Source organism: Balaenoptera physalus, assembly GCF_965194825.1.
Source record: "Balaenoptera physalus genome assembly, chromosome: 9".
NCBI lineage: Eukaryota > Metazoa > Chordata > Mammalia > Artiodactyla > Balaenopteridae > Balaenoptera > Balaenoptera physalus.
The window spans coordinates 49,992,008-50,010,078 of record NC_138888.1 but is presented as its reverse complement, the minus strand read 5'-3'; the positions used below and the strand labels follow the sequence as shown (position 1 = coordinate 50,010,078).

The following is an 18,071-nucleotide window of genomic DNA, read 5'->3' as shown; positions in this document are numbered from 1 at the left end:
GGTTGTATAGTCATTTTCATAATGTTGATTCTTCCAATCCAAGAACATGGTATATCTCTCCATCTATTTGTAACATCTTTAATTTCTTAAAGTGTCTTATAGTTTTCTGCATACAGGTGTTTTGTCTCCTTAGGTAGGTTTATTCCTAGGTATTTTATTCTTTTTGTTGCAATGGTAAATGGGAGTGTTTTCTTAATTTCACTTTCAGATTTTTCATCATTAGTGTATAGGAATGCAAGAGATTTCTGTGCATTAATTTTGTATCCTGCTACTTTACCAAATTCATTGATTAGCTCTAGTACTTTTCTGGTAGCATCTTTAGGATTCTCTATGTATAGTATCATATCATCTGCAAACAGTGACAGCTTTACTTCTTCTTTTCTGATTTGGATTCCTTTTATTTCTTTTTCTTCTCTGATTGCTGTGGCTAAAACTTCCAAAACTATGATGAATAATAGTGGTGAGACTGTGCAACCTTGCATTGTTCCTGATCTTAGATGAAATGGTTTCAGTTTTTCACCACTGAGAATGATGTTGGCTGTGGGTTTGCCACATATGGCCTTTATTATGTTGAGGTAAGTTCCCTCTATGCCTACTTTCTGGAGTTTTTATCATAAATGGGTGTTCAACTTTGTCGAAAGCTTTCTCTGCATCTATTGAGATGATCATATGGTTTTTCTCCTTCAATTTGTTACTATGGTTTATCACATTGATTGATTTGCGTATACTGAAGAATCCTTGCATTCCTGGGATAAACCCCACTTGATCATGGTGTATGATCCTTTTAGTGTGCTGTTGGACTCTGTTTGCTAGTATTTTGTTGAGAATTTTTGCATCTATGTTCATCAGTGATATTGGCCTGTAGTTTTCTTTTTTTGTGACATCTTTGTCTGGTTTTGGTATCAGGGTGATGGTGACCTCGTAGAATGACTTTGGAAGTGTTCCCCCCTCTGCTATATTTTGGAAGAGTTTGAGAAGGATAGGTGTTGGCTCTTCTGTAAATGTTTATAGAATTCGCCTGTGAAGCCATCTGGTCCTGGGCTTTTGTTTGTCGGAAGATTTTTAATCACAGTTTCAGTTTCAGTGCTTGTGATTGGTCTGTTTATGTTTTCTGTTTCTTCCTGGTTCAGTCTCGGAAAGTTGTGCATTTCTAAGAATTTGTCCATTTCTTCCAGGTTGTCCATTTTATTGGCATATAGTTGCTTGTAGTAATCTCTCATGATCCTTTGTATTTCTGTAGTGTCAGTTGTTACTTCTCCTTTTTCATTTCTATTCTGTTGACCTAAGTCTTCTCCCTTTTTTTTCTTGATGAGTCTGGCTAATGGTTTATCAATTTTGTTTATCTTGTCAAAGAACCAGCTTTTAGTTTTATTGATCTTTGCTATCGTTTCCTTCATTTCTTTTTCATTTATTTCTGATCTGATCTTTATGATTTCTTTCATTTTGCTAACTTTGGGTTTTTTTTGTTCTTATTTCTCTAATTGCTTTAGGTGTAAGGTCAGGTTGTTCATTTGAAATTTTTCTCATTTCTTGAGATAGGACTGTATTGATATAAACTTCCCCCTTAAAACTGCTTTTGCTGCATCCCATAGGCTTTGGGTCGTCGTGTTTTCACTGTCATTTGTTTCTAGGTATTTTTTTATTTCCTCTTTGATTTCGTCAGTGATCTCTTGGTTATTTAGTAGCATATTGTTTAGCCTCCATGGGTTTGTATGTTTTACAGTTTTTTTCCTGTAATTGATATCAAGTCTCATAGCGTTGTGGTCGGAAAAGATACTTGATACGATTTCAATTTTCTTAAATTTACCAAAGGTTGATTTGTGACCCAAGATATGATCTATCCTGGAGAATGTTCCATGAGCACTTGAGAAGAAAGTGTATTCTGTTGTTTTTGGATGGAATGTCCTATATATATCAATTAAGTCCATCTGGTCTAGTGTGTCATTTAAAGCTTGGGTTTCCTTATTTATTTTCACTTTGGATGACCTGTCCATCGGTGAAGGTGGGTTGTTAAAGTCTCCTACTTTTATTGTGTTACTGTCGATTTCCCCTTTTATGGCTGTTAGTATTTGCCTTATGCATTGAGGTGCTCCTACGTGGGGTGCATAAATATTTACAATTTTTTAATCTTCTTCTTGGATCGATCCCTTGATCATTATGTAGTGTCCTTCTTTGTCTCCTGTAATAGTCTATGTTTTAAAGTCTATTTTGTCTGATATGAGAGTTGTTACTCCAGCTTTCTTTCGGTTTCCATTTGCATGGAATAGCTTTTTCCATCCCCTCCCTTTCAGTCTGTATGTGCCCCTAGGTCTGAGGTAGGTTTCTTGTAGACAGCATATATACGGGTCTTGTTTTTGTATCCATTCAGCCAGTGTATGTCTTTTGGCTGGAGCATTTAATCCATTTACATTTAGTACAGTTATCTATATCTATGTTCCTATTACCATTTTCTTAATTGTTTTGCGTTTGTTATTGTTGGGTCTTTTCCTTCTCTTGTGTTTACTGCCTAGAGAAGCTCCTTCAGCATTTACTGTAAAGGTGGTTTGGTAGTGCTGAATTCTCTTAGATTTTGCTTGTCTGTAATGGTTTTAATTTCCCCGTTGAATCTGAATGAGATCCTTGCTGGGTAATCTTCATTGTAGGTTTTTCCCTTTCATCACTTTAAATATGTCCTGTCACTCCCTTCTGGCTTGTAGAGTTCCTGCTGAAAGATCAGCTGTTAACGTTATGGGGATTCCCTTGTATGTTTTTTGTTGCTTTTCCTTTGCTGCTTTTAATATTTTTTCTTTGTATTTAATTATTGATAGTTTGATTAATATGTGTCTTGGAATGTTTCTCCTTGGATTTATCCTGTATGGGACTCTCTGCACTTCCTGGACTTGTGACTATTTCCTTTCCCATGTTAGGGAAGTTTGCAACTATAGTCTCTTCAAATATATTCTCAGTCCCTTTCTTTTTCTCTTCTTCTTCTGGGACCCCTATAATTCGAATGTTGGTGCGTTTAATGTTGTCCCAGAGGTTTCTGAGACTGTCCTCAATTCTTTTCATTCTTTTTCTTTATTCTGCTCTGTGGTATTTATTTCCACTATTTTGTCTTCCAGGTCACTTATCCGTTCTTCTGCCTCAGTTATTCTGCTATTGATCCCTTCTAGAGAATTTTTAATTTCATTTATTGTGTTGTTCATCATTGTTTGTTTGCTCTTTAGTTCCTCCAGGTCCTTGTTAAACGTTTCTTGTATTTTCTCCATTCTGTTTCCAAGATTTCGGATCATCTTTACTCTCATTACTCTGCATTCTTTTTCAGGTAGACTGCCTATTTCCTCTTCATTTGTTTGGTCTGGTGGTTTTTTACCTTGCTCCCTCATCTGCTATTTGTCTGTCTTCTCATTTTGCTTAACTTACTGTGTTTGGGGTCTCCTTTTCGCAGACTGCAGGTTTGTATTTCCCGTTGTTTTTCATGTCTGCCCCCAGTGGCTAGGGTTGGTTCAGTGGGATGTGTAGGCTTCCTGGTGGAGGGGACTGGTGCCTGTGTTCTGGTGGATGAGGCTGGATCTTGTCTTTCTGGTGGGCAGGACTGAGTCCATTGGTGTGTTTTGGGGTGTCTCTGACCTTATTATGATTTTAGGTAGCCTCTCTGCTAATGGGTGGGTTGTGTTCCTGGCTTGCTAGTTTTTTGGCATAGGGTGTCCAGCACTGTAGCTTGCTGGCCGTTGAGTGGAGCTGGGTCTTAGCGTTGAGATGGAGATCTCTGAGAGAGCTTTCGTTGTTTGATATTACGTGGGGCTGGGAGGTCTCTGGTGGACCAATGTCCTGAACTTGGCTCTCCCACTTCAGAGGCTCAGGCCTGACACCCAGCTGGAGCATCAAGACCCTGTCAGCCACACGGCTCAGAATAAAAGGGAGAAAAAAAAAAAAAGAAAGATAGAAAAAATAAAATAAAATAAAGTTATTAAAATTTAAAAAATTATTATTAAAAATAAAAAAGTAATAAAAAAAGAAAAAACAAAATGAAAGAAAGAAAGAAGAGAGCAACCAAGCCAAAAAACAAATCCACCATTGATAAGTTCTGAAAACTATATGACAAAACAAAAACAAACCAAAAAAAAATGGACAGAACCCTAGGGCAAATGGTAAAAGCAAAGCTATACAGACAAAATCACACAAAGAAGCATACACATACACACGCAGGAAAAAAAGGAAAAAAAAAACAGGAAGAGAGCAACCAAATCAATAAACAAATCTACCAATGTTAATGAGCTCTAAATACTAAATTAAGATAAACATAAAACCAGAAACAAATTAGATGCAGAAAGGAAACCCCAAGTCTATAGTTCCTCCCAAAGTCCACTGCCCCAATTTTGGGATGCTTTGTTGTCTCTTCAGGTATTCCACAGATTCAGGGTACATCAAGTTGACTGGGGAGATTTAATCTGCTGCTTCTCAGGCTGCTGGGAGAGATTTCCCTTTCTCTTATTTGTTCGCACAGCTCCTGGGGTTCAGCTTTGGATTTGGCCCCGCCTCTGTGTGTAGGTCGCCTGAGGGCGTCTGTTCTTCACTCAGACAGGACAGGGTTAAAGGAGCAGCTGATTCGGGGGCTCTGGCTCACTCAGGCCGGCGGGAGGGAGGGGCATGGAATGCGGGGTGAGCCTGTGGCGGCAGAGGCCATCGTGATGTTGCACCAGCCTGAGGCATGTCGTGTGTTCTCCCGGGGAAGTTGTCCCTGATCACAGGACGCTGGCAGTGGCGGGCTGCACAGGCCCCTGGGAGGGGAGGTGTGGATAGTGACCTGTGCTTGCACACAGGCTACCTGGTGGCTGCAGCAGCAGCATTAGTGTCTCATGCCCATCTCTGGTGTCCGCGCTGATAGCTGCGGCTCGCGCCCATCTCTGGAGCTCGTTTAGGCGGTGCTCCGAATCCCCTCTCCTCATGCACCCTGAAACAATGGTCTCTTGCCTCTTAGGCAGTTCCAGACTTTTTCAAGGACTCCCTCCCAGCTAGCTGTGGTGCACTAGCCCCCTTCAGGCTGTGTTCACGTACCCAACCCCAGTCCTCTCCCTGGGATCTGACCTCCGAAGCCCGAGCCTCAGCTCCCAGCCCCCGCCTGTCCCAGTGGGTGAGCAGACAAGCCTCTCAGGCTGGTGAGTGCTGGTGAGCACCGATCCTCTGTGAGGGGATCTCTCCACTTTGCCCTCTGCACCCCTGTTGCCGCGCTCTCCTCCGTGGCTCCGAAGCTTCCCCCCAACCCCCATACCTGTGTCCGCCAGTGAAGTGGCTTCCTAGTGTGTGGAAACCTTTCCTCCTTCACAGCTCCCTCCCAGAGGGGCAGGTCCCGTCCCTATTCTCTTGTCTGTTTTTTCTTTTTTCTTTTGCCCTACCCAGGTACACGGGGAGTTTCTTGCCTTTTAGGAGGTCTGAGGTCTTCTGCCAGCGTCGAGTAGGTGTTCTGTAGGAGTTGTTCCACATGTAGATGTATTTCTGATGTATTTGTGGAGAGGAAGGTGATCTCCACGTCTTACTCCTCTGCCAGCTTGAAGGTCTCCCCCCGCCCCATGAGGTGTAGTAAATTCATGTTTTGTGTGTTTATGTGTGTGTGTATGTTTCTTTGATTAATTGAAGCACATTTCTCCCAGTTGTTGTTTTTTTAATAAATTAATGTATAATAGTGTTCTTAAATATATCACTCATCCCACCTAACCAAAAACATACATGTGAAAGAAAATATAATATGAATAAACTTACATTCTTCTTCTTTAGGATCAAGCTGTGTAACACTAACAGATAAACGGTCCACACGTTCTTGTAATGAGTTAACTCTGAAGGAAAAACTATGTGCCTCATTGAATAATTCTCCAAATATATCTTCAGCATATTTACCTAAGCAAAAATGAAGCATATACCATAAAATTTAATGTTATCAGAGATAAATATGAAACAATTTAACATTTAAAACGCTGCCCCAATGAATTTGGTATTTACTTGAAACTACTTTAAACTTTAAACCCTAGCCTAAAGTAATCCAACTGTGACAGAGTGAGAAAAAAACACAAACCCTGGGAAATACAGTTTTAGATACTAGCTCTACCACTTCCTGGTAGGTGACTTGTGGCTAAGGAAATACTCTCCTGCTTTATCCCTATCTACACACCTGTTGAGGGTTAGAGAGGTTATAATGTAAAGTATACATAAATAATACATCTCTTAATCCCAATTCAGCATTTATAAACAGACGCTACACTAGAACTGAATTTCAGGCCAAGTGGCAGAATCCAAGATACTTCATAAACCTAGTAGATGACCTAATCTCAGGAACACCCATAATACAGATTCTGAAAATTTATGAGAGATATTTTACATTTTCTCTCATTCTAGTTTCTTAAAAAATCATAAATCTAAAATCTCTGAATTCCTCTAGTCATGTAAATTTCCATTACTGTAAAGAAGAAGCCAAAATAATCCCATTCTAAAAGGAGAAATAAAAATTTCTATCTAGTAAATAAGCCAGGGAGAAGTTTTAGATGACCTATAATTTTAAAATGTTCAAGTGTATTTAGAACATATAAATAAATGCTCACAATATAAAGATAAGTCAATCACTATCTGTACCTTTGAATAAAAAAAAATTGATGGTCTTCCTAAATCAAGACATTTTAGACCCAAGTGTACTGTCTAGGTTAAATGTAGCTCAACAGTAAGCTGTATAGAGTCCTGTAACAGGGTACTAAATACTTATAGAATGAATTCATTAATCTCACCAGTTTACATTTGAACAATGGCTGTCTTATTTTCAAAGCACTTCAATATATTATCAGTTAAATCAACAAACGTTTACTGAGGGCTCACCCTATGCCTGGTAGGTGTATTTCTTACTGAAGACACCAAGAAATAAAACATAAAATACCTGTCCTAGAAGATTTTATAATCTTTAGGAAAAAATCATAACTTTAATCTCTCTATAATAAATTAAGAGAAAAAGGATAATTTTATATATATTCATTTGCTCACATATATTCTTTAAACCAAAATGACTGGGAATGTCTTATGTGCCAGACAGTGTACCAGATCCTGGAGATATAAAAATGATTGGAAGTTCTCTGCCACTGACGGGTTTTGAACAGAGGGAGAAACAGACACTTAAATAAACATGAAAACCAATTTAATAAATAAGTCCAAATCTTTGTTCCATTCACTTTGAGGCCTTGGCATCAATTTCCTTACCTATAAAACAGGAATAAAAATATCTCCTTCAAAGAAGTTATAAGAAAAGAGAAAAGGAGACAAAAGAAGGAGAGGATGGGGGGCAATGGTAGAGTACCTGATACAGGATAGGGGCTCAACAACAGGCAGCTCTTACTATAAAACGAGGTAAAAGCCACAGAGCACAGAGAAAGAAGCATCTAAACGTTTGGGTGTGGGATGGTATTAGAGACACTTCCAGAGACACAGAGTTTCTCTGGCAGAGAAGGGAAGCATCCCATACCTTTATTCATCAAATGTTAGGGATACAGAGATGGAAGAGACAATTTTATCCCTAAAAGAACTTAGTTTAATACACGGATCTTTAATTTATAGTCTGTATACCACCTGAAATTATATGCAGATTTTTAATGCATTTGCATTGTTCTGGAAAGAGAGCCCACAGATTTTTTTTTTTTTTTAACAGATTTTTTAAAGAGAGTTTACACTTTCCCCACCTCAGGTTTAAGTGCCAAAGCACTGCAGTGGATAAGATAAACACCCCCATCTGTTCTCTTTTCATCTGTTCTCTTTTCATATTCCTTCTTACTTTCCACATCTACCTCCTCCTTCCCCCCCAGAGACAGGTGAAAGGAATAAAGTTTGCAATGTAAAACTAATTGTGTATGATCTGAATTTCAACTAACCTTACATTTATTATACTATGTCTCTACTCAAGAATCTATGAGGTCTCATTACCTCTGATGTTAAAATCTAAATCCTCTCAGCTAACACTGTCCTCCATAATCAAGCTCCACCTTACATGTCTAATATCATTTGTCCCTTTAATCCCCCTCATATATTTATTTTTGCCTCCATTCATCTGCCTACTTCTACATGCAAGTTGAAATGCCTTCCTTCTTCATTCACCTCCAGTTTCCAAATTCTTTTGTTCCTTAAAGGTCCAATTCAATTCACATTTCATTCAGCAAGCCTCTTCTAATGACTTCACCTATGCCTATCTCTCTTTTCTCAGTTCCTATAATCTAAAACTCCTGATTTTAATTATATACATGCTCACACTGTTTGAAACTCACATAATTCATAATATTAGACTCTTCAACTAAATGGGGTATGTTCTTTTCAGACAAGAAACATGTACCTTTATCACACAGCAGAATATTCAGTGTTATCTGTCCATCGTCTATTATCTAATTAGTCTTATAGAGCCAATCTATTTATCCACCCTCTTACCCATCTACTTTCCTATCTATCTGTCAAATTTTCTATGATTGAGAACAAGAAGTAGGCTCTATCAGCTCATCTTGGTAGCATGAACTGACTATATTCAATAAGAGAAAGGCCTTGGGAAGAGAAAATGTAAAAGATCTCTCAGGTAATTAGAGTCCCAATGGTTGTTAAATAAGATGGCAATAAAATGGGGAAACTTATGGTATATAGCAGAAGAAATTTAAATAAAGTGAATTCTATGTTTTCAGTAATTATCTATTATAAAACAGAATTGTGTTCCACTAGGAAAAACAACTGAACCAGATGCATATTTTTCCAAGGAAGAGGTCAGGACGATGTGCAGCCCCAAGCAATGCTGAGCTCTGTAGTTGACCTTCACTGCTGTGTGCTATAGCACTTTTGGTGCTAGGAATAGTACCAAAGTGAAAATCTGAATTACCTAGAACCATTCTGAATAGCCTAGTTTTCTAAGTAATTCAGAAATTATTTAATGCATTAATTATTATTTTAAGTATTTTGGATGGAAACTAATGTAAAATCTACTCTAAACTTCCTTATCTTCTTAAATAAAAATTAAACATAATTTAACCTTTTATTGAGGACTTATAGTTATGAATTGATTATGAGAAACAACAGTTTTTTTTTTTTAATTTTTTAAAATTTGTACAAGAGAGAAACAACAGCTTTGAAATGTATAAGAATATTTGCTTTTACATTAAATGGCCTCTTTCCAGTTTTTATGTTGCTTTTTCTCTTATGTCACTTCTTCCTTTGCAATAAACTACATCTTTTGGTTGGCTTCAGTAATGCCTGCTTCTATTATCTCCACCCCGTATCTCCTCTTTTAATGCTCTGAAACATTAATGTTTGGAAACCACATCATAAACCCTGTCTGAATTACCAAAGTAAAAGTAAACAAGTTGGGAGAGGGACCAACTGGTTATTTTATGTGCATGGTCTTTAGTGTTTGGGCTTGTTTATTCTGGCTATCTAGAGGCCTTTTAAATTTAATTCCAGGTTCTCAACTATGTCACGTGGGAAAGCTGCCAGAGAGCTTAATTCTGGAGTGGTAAACTATTGTTACACCTTGCTACAATATTTTATGCTTTTTCTCTTTTTTTCTTTTTTTGAATCTCTACAAACTGCTTGGAAAATGCCTCTATAGTCTCTGATTCCAAATTTGAAGTACCCAAAACCTAATTTAGTTATATTTTTACAATGTATTTCTATTTTCAGTCTGGCTACAACATGACCATGTGCTTGCTGACAGATGTTGCTTATATGGACTTTCTGTATCAAACTTTAAAATTCCTTAAATTTTCACCTTCAGGTTATGTAAGAAACAGGTTAGTACTGCAAAACTGACACACATTAGTTCTAAATTCTATATTGAAACTATGCTTAAAACAAGATGTTTATATTAGATCTAATATTCATTTTAATTTAAAGAAATATTTTAACCAAATTTATTAATGTCATTTCTATGCTCTTAACATATATTTTAATATTAACAAGATGATGTACCCATATACATATAGAATATATAAATTTTATATGAAGTTATGTTACGTTAATAGAATCTAGCAGATCATAAAACCAATTAGTGCTAGCAAATGACTTTAAACAATATGGTTAATCATATATTAATGTACTTTCTAGGCCTTTTCTTTTGACTTGTCTCAAAAGTACACTTTATATTGAATTTCTCAAGGAAGAAACAAGTAAACAATACGTTAGTGATTCACTGCTGATAGCTAACCTGAAAAAAAAACCCCCACCAAATGGGACAAGGAATACACTTAAATTCAAAGAAACAGTCTTTTAATTTACTCTTACAACTATTTCATAGGCAATGTAGAAATTTAGTGCTCTCACCAAGAATATTCTAATATAACTTTTTATGTTGCTCTGACTACATGTGTATGTCCAAATGCTCTCACTTGAAACAAATCAGATTAACAACATCTTTTTACCTTGTGCTAAGTACTCAATTATAAAAAGAAAGGACAAAAGTTAAAAGGAAAAGAAAAGAGGAGCTAATCCTGCCTATAAAGCCAATCTATGTGGGTGGGTATGGCTGATAAATCTAGGACTACTTAGAGAAGATATCTAGACCAAGAACATCTTGTTTTATCTTTAAAATGAAATATAAATGTCTAATAAAAAGCTAATCCTTCAATTCAAAAGATAAACTAGATTTAAAAAATTTTTTCTAATATTACATTTAGAATAAATGGGAAATGACTTATTTAATTCCTTAACCTAGTAGCTCTGTTCTGTAATCTTATAATGGAAACATACTGCCTGTCTCCTCCTCCCCTAACCTGTCCCTTCCACTGGCCTTTTTTATCTGACCAACCTGCTTGCCTTCTGTCTGCCATCATGCTGCAAATCAGACACTTGACTGATATCCTAATGTCCTTTAGACAACTCACCTGACTAACCTAATTCTCTGACTAGTTAGTTACTATTCCACATCTTTCACTTTTAGATATTTGGTAATATAAAAATATTTCCCTAGGCTAATAAGATAAATATATGTATATAAAGAGAGAGATACTAGCATCCCAAAACACTAATAGTTTAAGCCTCTAAAAAAGTAAATAGCGATAACAAGCAAGCAAAAGTACAACTTGAGCACCACCTTTTACAGACTGAATTATATTTTTAAAACAATCTCATTAATTCTTAACCATCATGTGATTCTGTTCCTAAAGATTCTATCCTTATTTCCCTTTCCCAGAGGAAACATGCAGGGGAAGAAGAAATGATTCTAAAACACATTAATTTTACTTAAAATGACTACATTTTTCAAGATAACTCTGTGCTCTTCTCATCAACTATCCCCCCCCAAATTAATCACAAGAATATCGTCTTAATACCCTAAAGCATAACATTCTGGTTTGCGAGTAATATTTTTAATTGATGTAAAAATACTTACTTAGGCTACTTAGTTGTCTAATTATATTTGCCAAGGAAATATTGGTTACACATTCCAGTTCATTCTTAATTCCTCTAGGCAGTGCTGTGTGGCACAAGTGCCTAGGATCGATGTTTCTTTTCACTAATGGCATCTTGAGATCAACCTCTATGCCAGTTCACCTGTCGGAAATCAAACAATAAGTTAACACTTTTCAGTTTCGACCAACACAGAGTGAGACCTTATCTTTTACATTTAATAATAAAATATTTGCTAGTATGGAGATGGTGAAAATGGAGTCACCAGACTAAATGAATCAAAGTTGATTTGTTAACCATTTTTATCTTCAATTATTAGAATGTCAACATTATGTAAAATATTTTTTTTAAAAACTTACTTTCAATGTCAATTGCTTCATGGTGAAATCATAATCATCATCACTATTATTCTCCTAAAACCACTGATTCTACTTACTACAACTAGGGGTTTTGGTTCTAGAGAGTTAGTATGAAAGGTCCTCTGTAAGGAAGTACCTAAAAGGATTAAAGAAACTGCAAGAGTACTATCAAAATTACACTTCTACATAAAATGTATCAGGCATTCAATAGCTCAGAAATCAGATAGTCCAAGTAGCCCTACATCCTCAATCTAATCAAAACCAACCAAATATTTATTTAATTGATCAAATGGTTCAACCTTCTTTGAATTACAGTCAGTCCTCACTTCCCAGGCTTCCCATATGCACAAATTTCAGCTTCCACAGTTTAGTTAAATACCAGTCTCCCAACAACATGGTTCCAACTTCACTTACCACAGTATACTAAGTGTGAGTAACTACATAAATACGAACTTCTTTGCTGGCACTTCAGTTCACAGGTCACTATGTTAATAAGAGATGCACATCATTTCAGTGACCAATCACATCACTTCTTTTCAAAGTCTGTTGGTGATAGGTCACTTCTCATCTGTTATTCAGTTCGCCTACAGACAGCAAAGCATGTAACTGGTTTACGTCTTGCCTTCCAGTGATAAACTCATATGAAATTTTACAAAATGGTAACTGAAAGAGGGAACTGGCCAACAAAGATAAAAGTGTGGCACAGAAAGGAAAAATGATGACACTGGAGTGAAATTCAAATTGAATGTAAGTGGAGTAAGAAAAAACAGCTGATTGCAGGAATGTTGTCACTGCCACTGTTTGAGAGACACAGATATGCAGTCAGAGGAATTTAGTGAAGGTGAAATTATTGATGTAAATGAGGAAAGTAGTTGTGACAAAAAGGAAGATGTCCCAGAAGAAGTGACAACAGCAAAAAACTTCACAATAAAGGAATTCTCGGAGACATTTCATGACACTGAAAGTGCGAAGGACAAAGTGTTGGAAGCTGATCTAAATTTAGTAGAGGGACTTCCCTGCTGGCACAGTGCTTAAGAATCTGCCTGCCAATGCAGGGGACATGGGTTCGGGCCCTGGTCCGGGGGGATCCCACATGCCGTGGAGCAACTAGGCCCTTGTGCCACAGCTGCTGAGCCTGCGCTCTGGAGCCTACGAGCCACAACAAGAGAAGTCACCGCAATGAGAGGCCTGCGCGCCGCAGCGAGGGGTGGCCCCTGCTCGCTGTAACTAGAGAAAGTCCATGCGTAGCAGTGAAGACCCAACGCAGCCAAAAATAAATAAATAAATAAATTTAATTTTTTAAAAAAACCAAAAAAAACAAAAAACAAATTTTGTAGAAAAGAGTAAGAAAATTTGCCATGGCACAGAAAAGATGCTTACTCTACTAGCTCTGTTTTTCTAAGTTATACAAGCAGAAGGCAAAGCACTGTTCAAACTACTCTTGGTTAAGTTTTTTACAAAGAAATAAAGCACTATAATTCTAATTGTTTCTAATGTTTCATATTACATTGTATTAAATTAATATTAGCTTTACTATTTTTTTCATTTCCCTATATATTTATAACCAACATAGAAGAATTTTTAATGTTTTGACAAAAATTTTTAAAGATTATGGAACAACTGTTATTTTTTCCCACTGATTATCGAGATCATTTGGTACAGTTTTATCTTGTATGGTCATCTTTTTTTCTTTTTGGTCCCACACTACCATACAAAGTGAGGACTGCCTGTACTTACCTACTGGTAAACAATGTTTACTGAAGGAAGGCATTTAGTATTTACTGAGCTTTAATCACTACCAAATGGAAAGTTTTGGATAAATCTCATTGCATTTAAGTGTTACTCATCACCATTCTTTACAAACAAACTTTTACATGAAATCTGTCCTCTCCGACCTGTTTGCTCAGCATTCTCTCTACAATTTTAAACCTTTTTACAATTGTACAACATGAAACATGTAGGAAAAAAAGTATACAAAATTGTACAGCTCAATGATTTAAGCACCTAGCAAGCTAACATAAGAAATAAAACATAAGAAATAACATAATAAAAACCCCAGAACCGTCCCACTTTGGTCTCCTCCCCAGTCACCCTCGCTTCCTTTCTCCCCAAAGGTAACCATTATTCTGACTCTTACAATACACATTTCCTTGTTTTTCTTTATACGTTCTCACCTTAAGCAGATAACTCTAAACACTGTAGTTTTGTATTTATTGCTTTTTGAAGTTTATGTGAATAGAACCATACGATATATATTATTATTTTGTGTCTTACCCTTTACAGTCAACATATTTGTAACATTCATCCATGTTGCTTTGTGTAACCGTAGGATGTTCATTTTCAATGCTGTAAGATATTCCACTGTATAACTACACCGCAATTTATTTACCCATTCTAATGTTGATATTATATACATGAGTGTTTCCAGTTTGAGGCTATTATGAATAACAGTACCATGAACATTCATGTACAAGTCTTACAAATGTGTCTTACTCTACACATTTCTGTTGGAAATATACTTAGGAGAATAGCTTGGTTAAGGATATGCACAGCTTGAACTCTAGGAGATGATGTCAAACTGTTCCAAAAGCGACTGTACCAACGTGTATACTCCTTTCAGCAGTGTAAGAGGCCGCTGCTGCTCCACATCCTCACGACACTCAGTACTGTCAGTTTTTAAAAATCTAGCAATTCTTGTAGGTAAATTGTGATAACTTACTGCAGTTTTATGTTTTCCCTGGTTACTGAGAGTTTCTGCACCTTTTCATGTGTTTATCTTTTGGATTTTTCTCATCTGAGAAGTGCCTAGTCAATGCTCTTGCCCACCTTCTATTTACCATTTGTTTTGTTAGGGTTGATTTGTAGGAACACTGGATATGAGCCATTTAAAGGTTATATATGATGAAAACACCTTCTCTTGTGTCACTTGCTATTTCATTCTCTTGATGTCTTTTATGAGAAAGTGATGGAATTTATCAATCTTTTTCTTTTAGGTTTAGTATGAAAGCATAGGTTTTTAAATCATTTTATACACTAAGATCATAAGTATGATATTATCTCTTAGCTTTGTTGTTTTGCCTTGCACTTTTAATCTATAATTGACATGGAATTAATTTTTGTGAATCGTGTTAGGTAGCAGTCAAGTTTCTTACATATTATTTCAACACCATTCACTGAAAAGACTGTTCTTTCCCTATTGCTCTACAGTGGCGCTTTTGTCATAAACCAAGTTTCTATGTATTTTTAAATCCATTTTGAGTCTAGAGCTAATCTTAGTGGAGCTTTACAGTAAGTCTTGATATCGAATAGGGTAAGTCCTCTTACCTTGTTCTTCAAAAATGCTGTTTATTCTTGGCCCTTTGTACTTCCATGTGAATTTTAGAATCAGATTATCAGGTTATACACACAGACACAAACACACCTATTGGGAATGTGACCAGAACTGTACTAAATCTATAGATCGTATTGGGAAGTAGGGGTATCTGTACAACACTGCATATTCCTATCCATGAATATAGTGTATCCCTCCAATTATTTCAGGTTTTTAGAATGTTTCTTAATAATGTTTTATAATTTTCAGAATAGAAGTCATACATCCTTTGTTAGATTCATTTGTATGTATGCGATTTTTTTTTACAATACTAGAAATGGCATATTTTGTTTTCTCTTTATTGTATATATAGAAAATAAGTTAATTTTTGAATATTGACTGCATATCCAGAGACTTTCCTAATCTCCACTAACCTACCTAAAATTATTTTGGATTTTTAAAATGTATACAATCTATTATATATGATTAATGACTGTTTATTTCCTTCTTTCTAATCTTCATTTATTTTTAATTTTAATTTTTTCTTCCTTTTTTTCCCTTATTGCATTAGCTAGAACCTTTAATACAATGTGAGATAGAGTATTATTGTCTTTTTCCTAAACCAAAAGGGAGAGCCTTCAATATTTCACAAGATGCCTGATATAAGGTTTTTGTTGTTATTGTTGCTTTGCTTTGTAGACACTTTTTTTTCCTTTAAGTATAGTTAATTTAAAATATTGTGTTAATTTCTGCTAGACAGCAAAGTGATTCAGTTATTTATATTATTATATTATATATTATATTATATATATATATTCTTTTAAAAATTCTTTTCCATTATGGTTTATCACAGGATATTGAAGACAGTTCCCTGTGCTATACAGTAGGACTCTGTTGTTTATCTATTCTATATATAATAGTTAACATCTGCTAACCGCAAACACCCAGTCCCTTTCTCCCCCATCTCCCTCCCCTTTGGCAACCACAAGTCTGTTCTCCATTGTAGACACCTTTTAATAGCTTAAGGATGTTCCTACATATTCCTAATTTGCTAAGATTTTTTAAAAATAATGTTGATTCTATAATTTTTTCCTACATCTATTATAATTATGTGACTTTCTTCTTCTGTTGTTAATGTGGTGAACTACACTGATTGATTTTTTTTATGTTAAACAGCTTTGCATCCTTGGAATAAACCCAGCCTAGTTGAGATGTATGTGGCAGGGCAAAATTATGGCCCTCCAAAGCAATCTATGTTTGATTCCCCAGAATTTGTGACTGTAGTACATGGCAAAGGGAAATTAAGATAGCAGTTGGAATGAAGGTTGCTAATCAGCTGACCTCAAAATAGGAAGATTATATCGTTTTTATTGTATTGCTGGATTTGGTTCTGGTTTGTTACTAAGTTTATTAATTTTTGCATTTATGTTCATGAAAGAAATTGGTCTATTATCTTCCTTTCATGTATTGTCCTTGAGAAGTCTTTTGTATTAAGGTTATGCTGGTCTAATAAAACAAGTTGGGATATGTTCCCTCTTTCAACTATTCTTTGGAAGAATTTGTATAAGATATGCATAATTTTTTTCTTAAAAGTTTGGTATAGTTCAATTATGCAGCCATTTAGCCTCAAGTTTCCTTTGTGGGAGGGTTTAATATTATGAATTCTTAAGGGAACTCTCCTACACTGTTGGTGGAAATGTAAACTGGTACAGCCACTATGGAGAACAGTATGGAGGTTCCTTAAAAAACTGAAAATAGAGCTACCATATGATCCAGCAATCCCACTCCTCAGCATGTATCTGGAGAAAACCATACTTCGAAAAGACACATGTGCCCCAATGTTCACTCCAGCACTGTTTACAATAGCTAGGACATGGAAGCAACTTAATGTCCATCAACAGAGGAATGGATAAAGAAGATGTGGCACATATATAGAATGAAATATTACTCAGCCATTAAAAAGAACGAAATAATGCCATTTGCAGCAACTTGGATAGACCTAGAGATTGTCATACTGAGTGAAGTAAGTCAGACAGAGAAAGACAAATACATGATATTGCTTATATGTGGAATCTTAAAAAAGGCTATGGGACTTCCCTGGTGGTACAGTGGTTAAGAATCCGCCTGCCAACGCATGGACATGGGTTCGAGCCCTGGTCCAGGAAGATCCCACATGCCACAGAGCAACTAAGCCCATGTGCCACAACTACTGAGTCTGCGCTCTATAGCCCGTGAGCCACAACTACTGAGCCTGGGTGCTACAACTACTGAAGCCCATGCGCCTAGAGCCTGTGCTCCTCAGCAAGAGAAGCCACCGCAGTGAGAAGCCGGTGCACCACAATGAAGAGTAGCGCCCGCTCACCGCAACTAGAGAAAGCCCGCGTGCAGCAATGAAGACCCAACACAGCCAAAATAAATAAATAATAAAAAATTTAAAAGGCTACAAAACAGAAAAAGAGTTACAGATGTAGAAAATAAACTTATGGTTACTGGCAGGTAAAGGAGTGGAGGGATAAACTGGAAGATAGAGATTGACACATATACACTACTACATATAAAATAGATAACTAATAAGAACCTACTATAGCACAGGGAACTCAATACTCTGTAATGGCCTATATGGGAAAAGAATCTAAAAAAGAGTGGATATGTATGTACAACAGATTCACTTTGCTGTACACCTGAAACTAACACATTGTAAATCAACTATATCCCCAATAAAAATTATTTAAAACTATTATGAATTCTTTCTTTAATTGTCATAGAATTTTTGACATTCTCTATTTCTTTTGTTAATTTTGGTAAGCTGCGTTTTCTAGAAACTTATCTACTTCATTTAAATTTTCAAATTTCTTGACATCAGATTATTCTTATGACTTTCCTATGATTATAAGATTGTAAAATATCCTTGCTTTCATTTACTATATTGATTAATTTTGCATGCTATTTTTTTAAATCACAAAGGGTTTATCGATTTTATTAGTCTTTCTAGAGAACCAATTTTTGGCTTTACTGAATTT

At 36.1% G+C, this 18,071-nt stretch overlaps 1 protein-coding gene and 1 long non-coding RNA gene across 10 annotated transcripts in view; both read right to left on the bottom strand.

Moving 5' to 3' along the window:
• The window catches only part of WASF1 (WASP family member 1), a 94,468-nt gene that overhangs the window by 18,073 nt on the left and 58,324 nt on the right, over positions 1-18,071 (bottom strand). For 8 of the 9 annotated variants that reach the window (XM_082475280.1, XM_082475286.1, XM_082475285.1 and 5 more), the window contains 2 exons: positions 11,366-11,526; positions 5,740-5,874 (listed from right to left, as the gene is read on the bottom strand). In XM_082475280.1, the coding sequence (XP_082331406.1) occupies positions 5,740-5,874; positions 11,366-11,498 (268 nt within the window). In that variant the 5' untranslated portion in view covers positions 11,499-11,526. Of the gene's footprint in view, positions 1-5,739; positions 5,875-11,365; positions 11,527-12,155; positions 12,326-18,071 lie in introns of all 9 variants that reach the window. The other variant, XM_082475284.1, reaches the window with a different exon arrangement.
• LOC309667197 overlaps positions 1-18,071 on the bottom strand; it is a 403,215-nt gene that overhangs the window by 370,789 nt on the left and 14,355 nt on the right. The gene's annotated exons all lie outside the window — the stretch shown is intronic.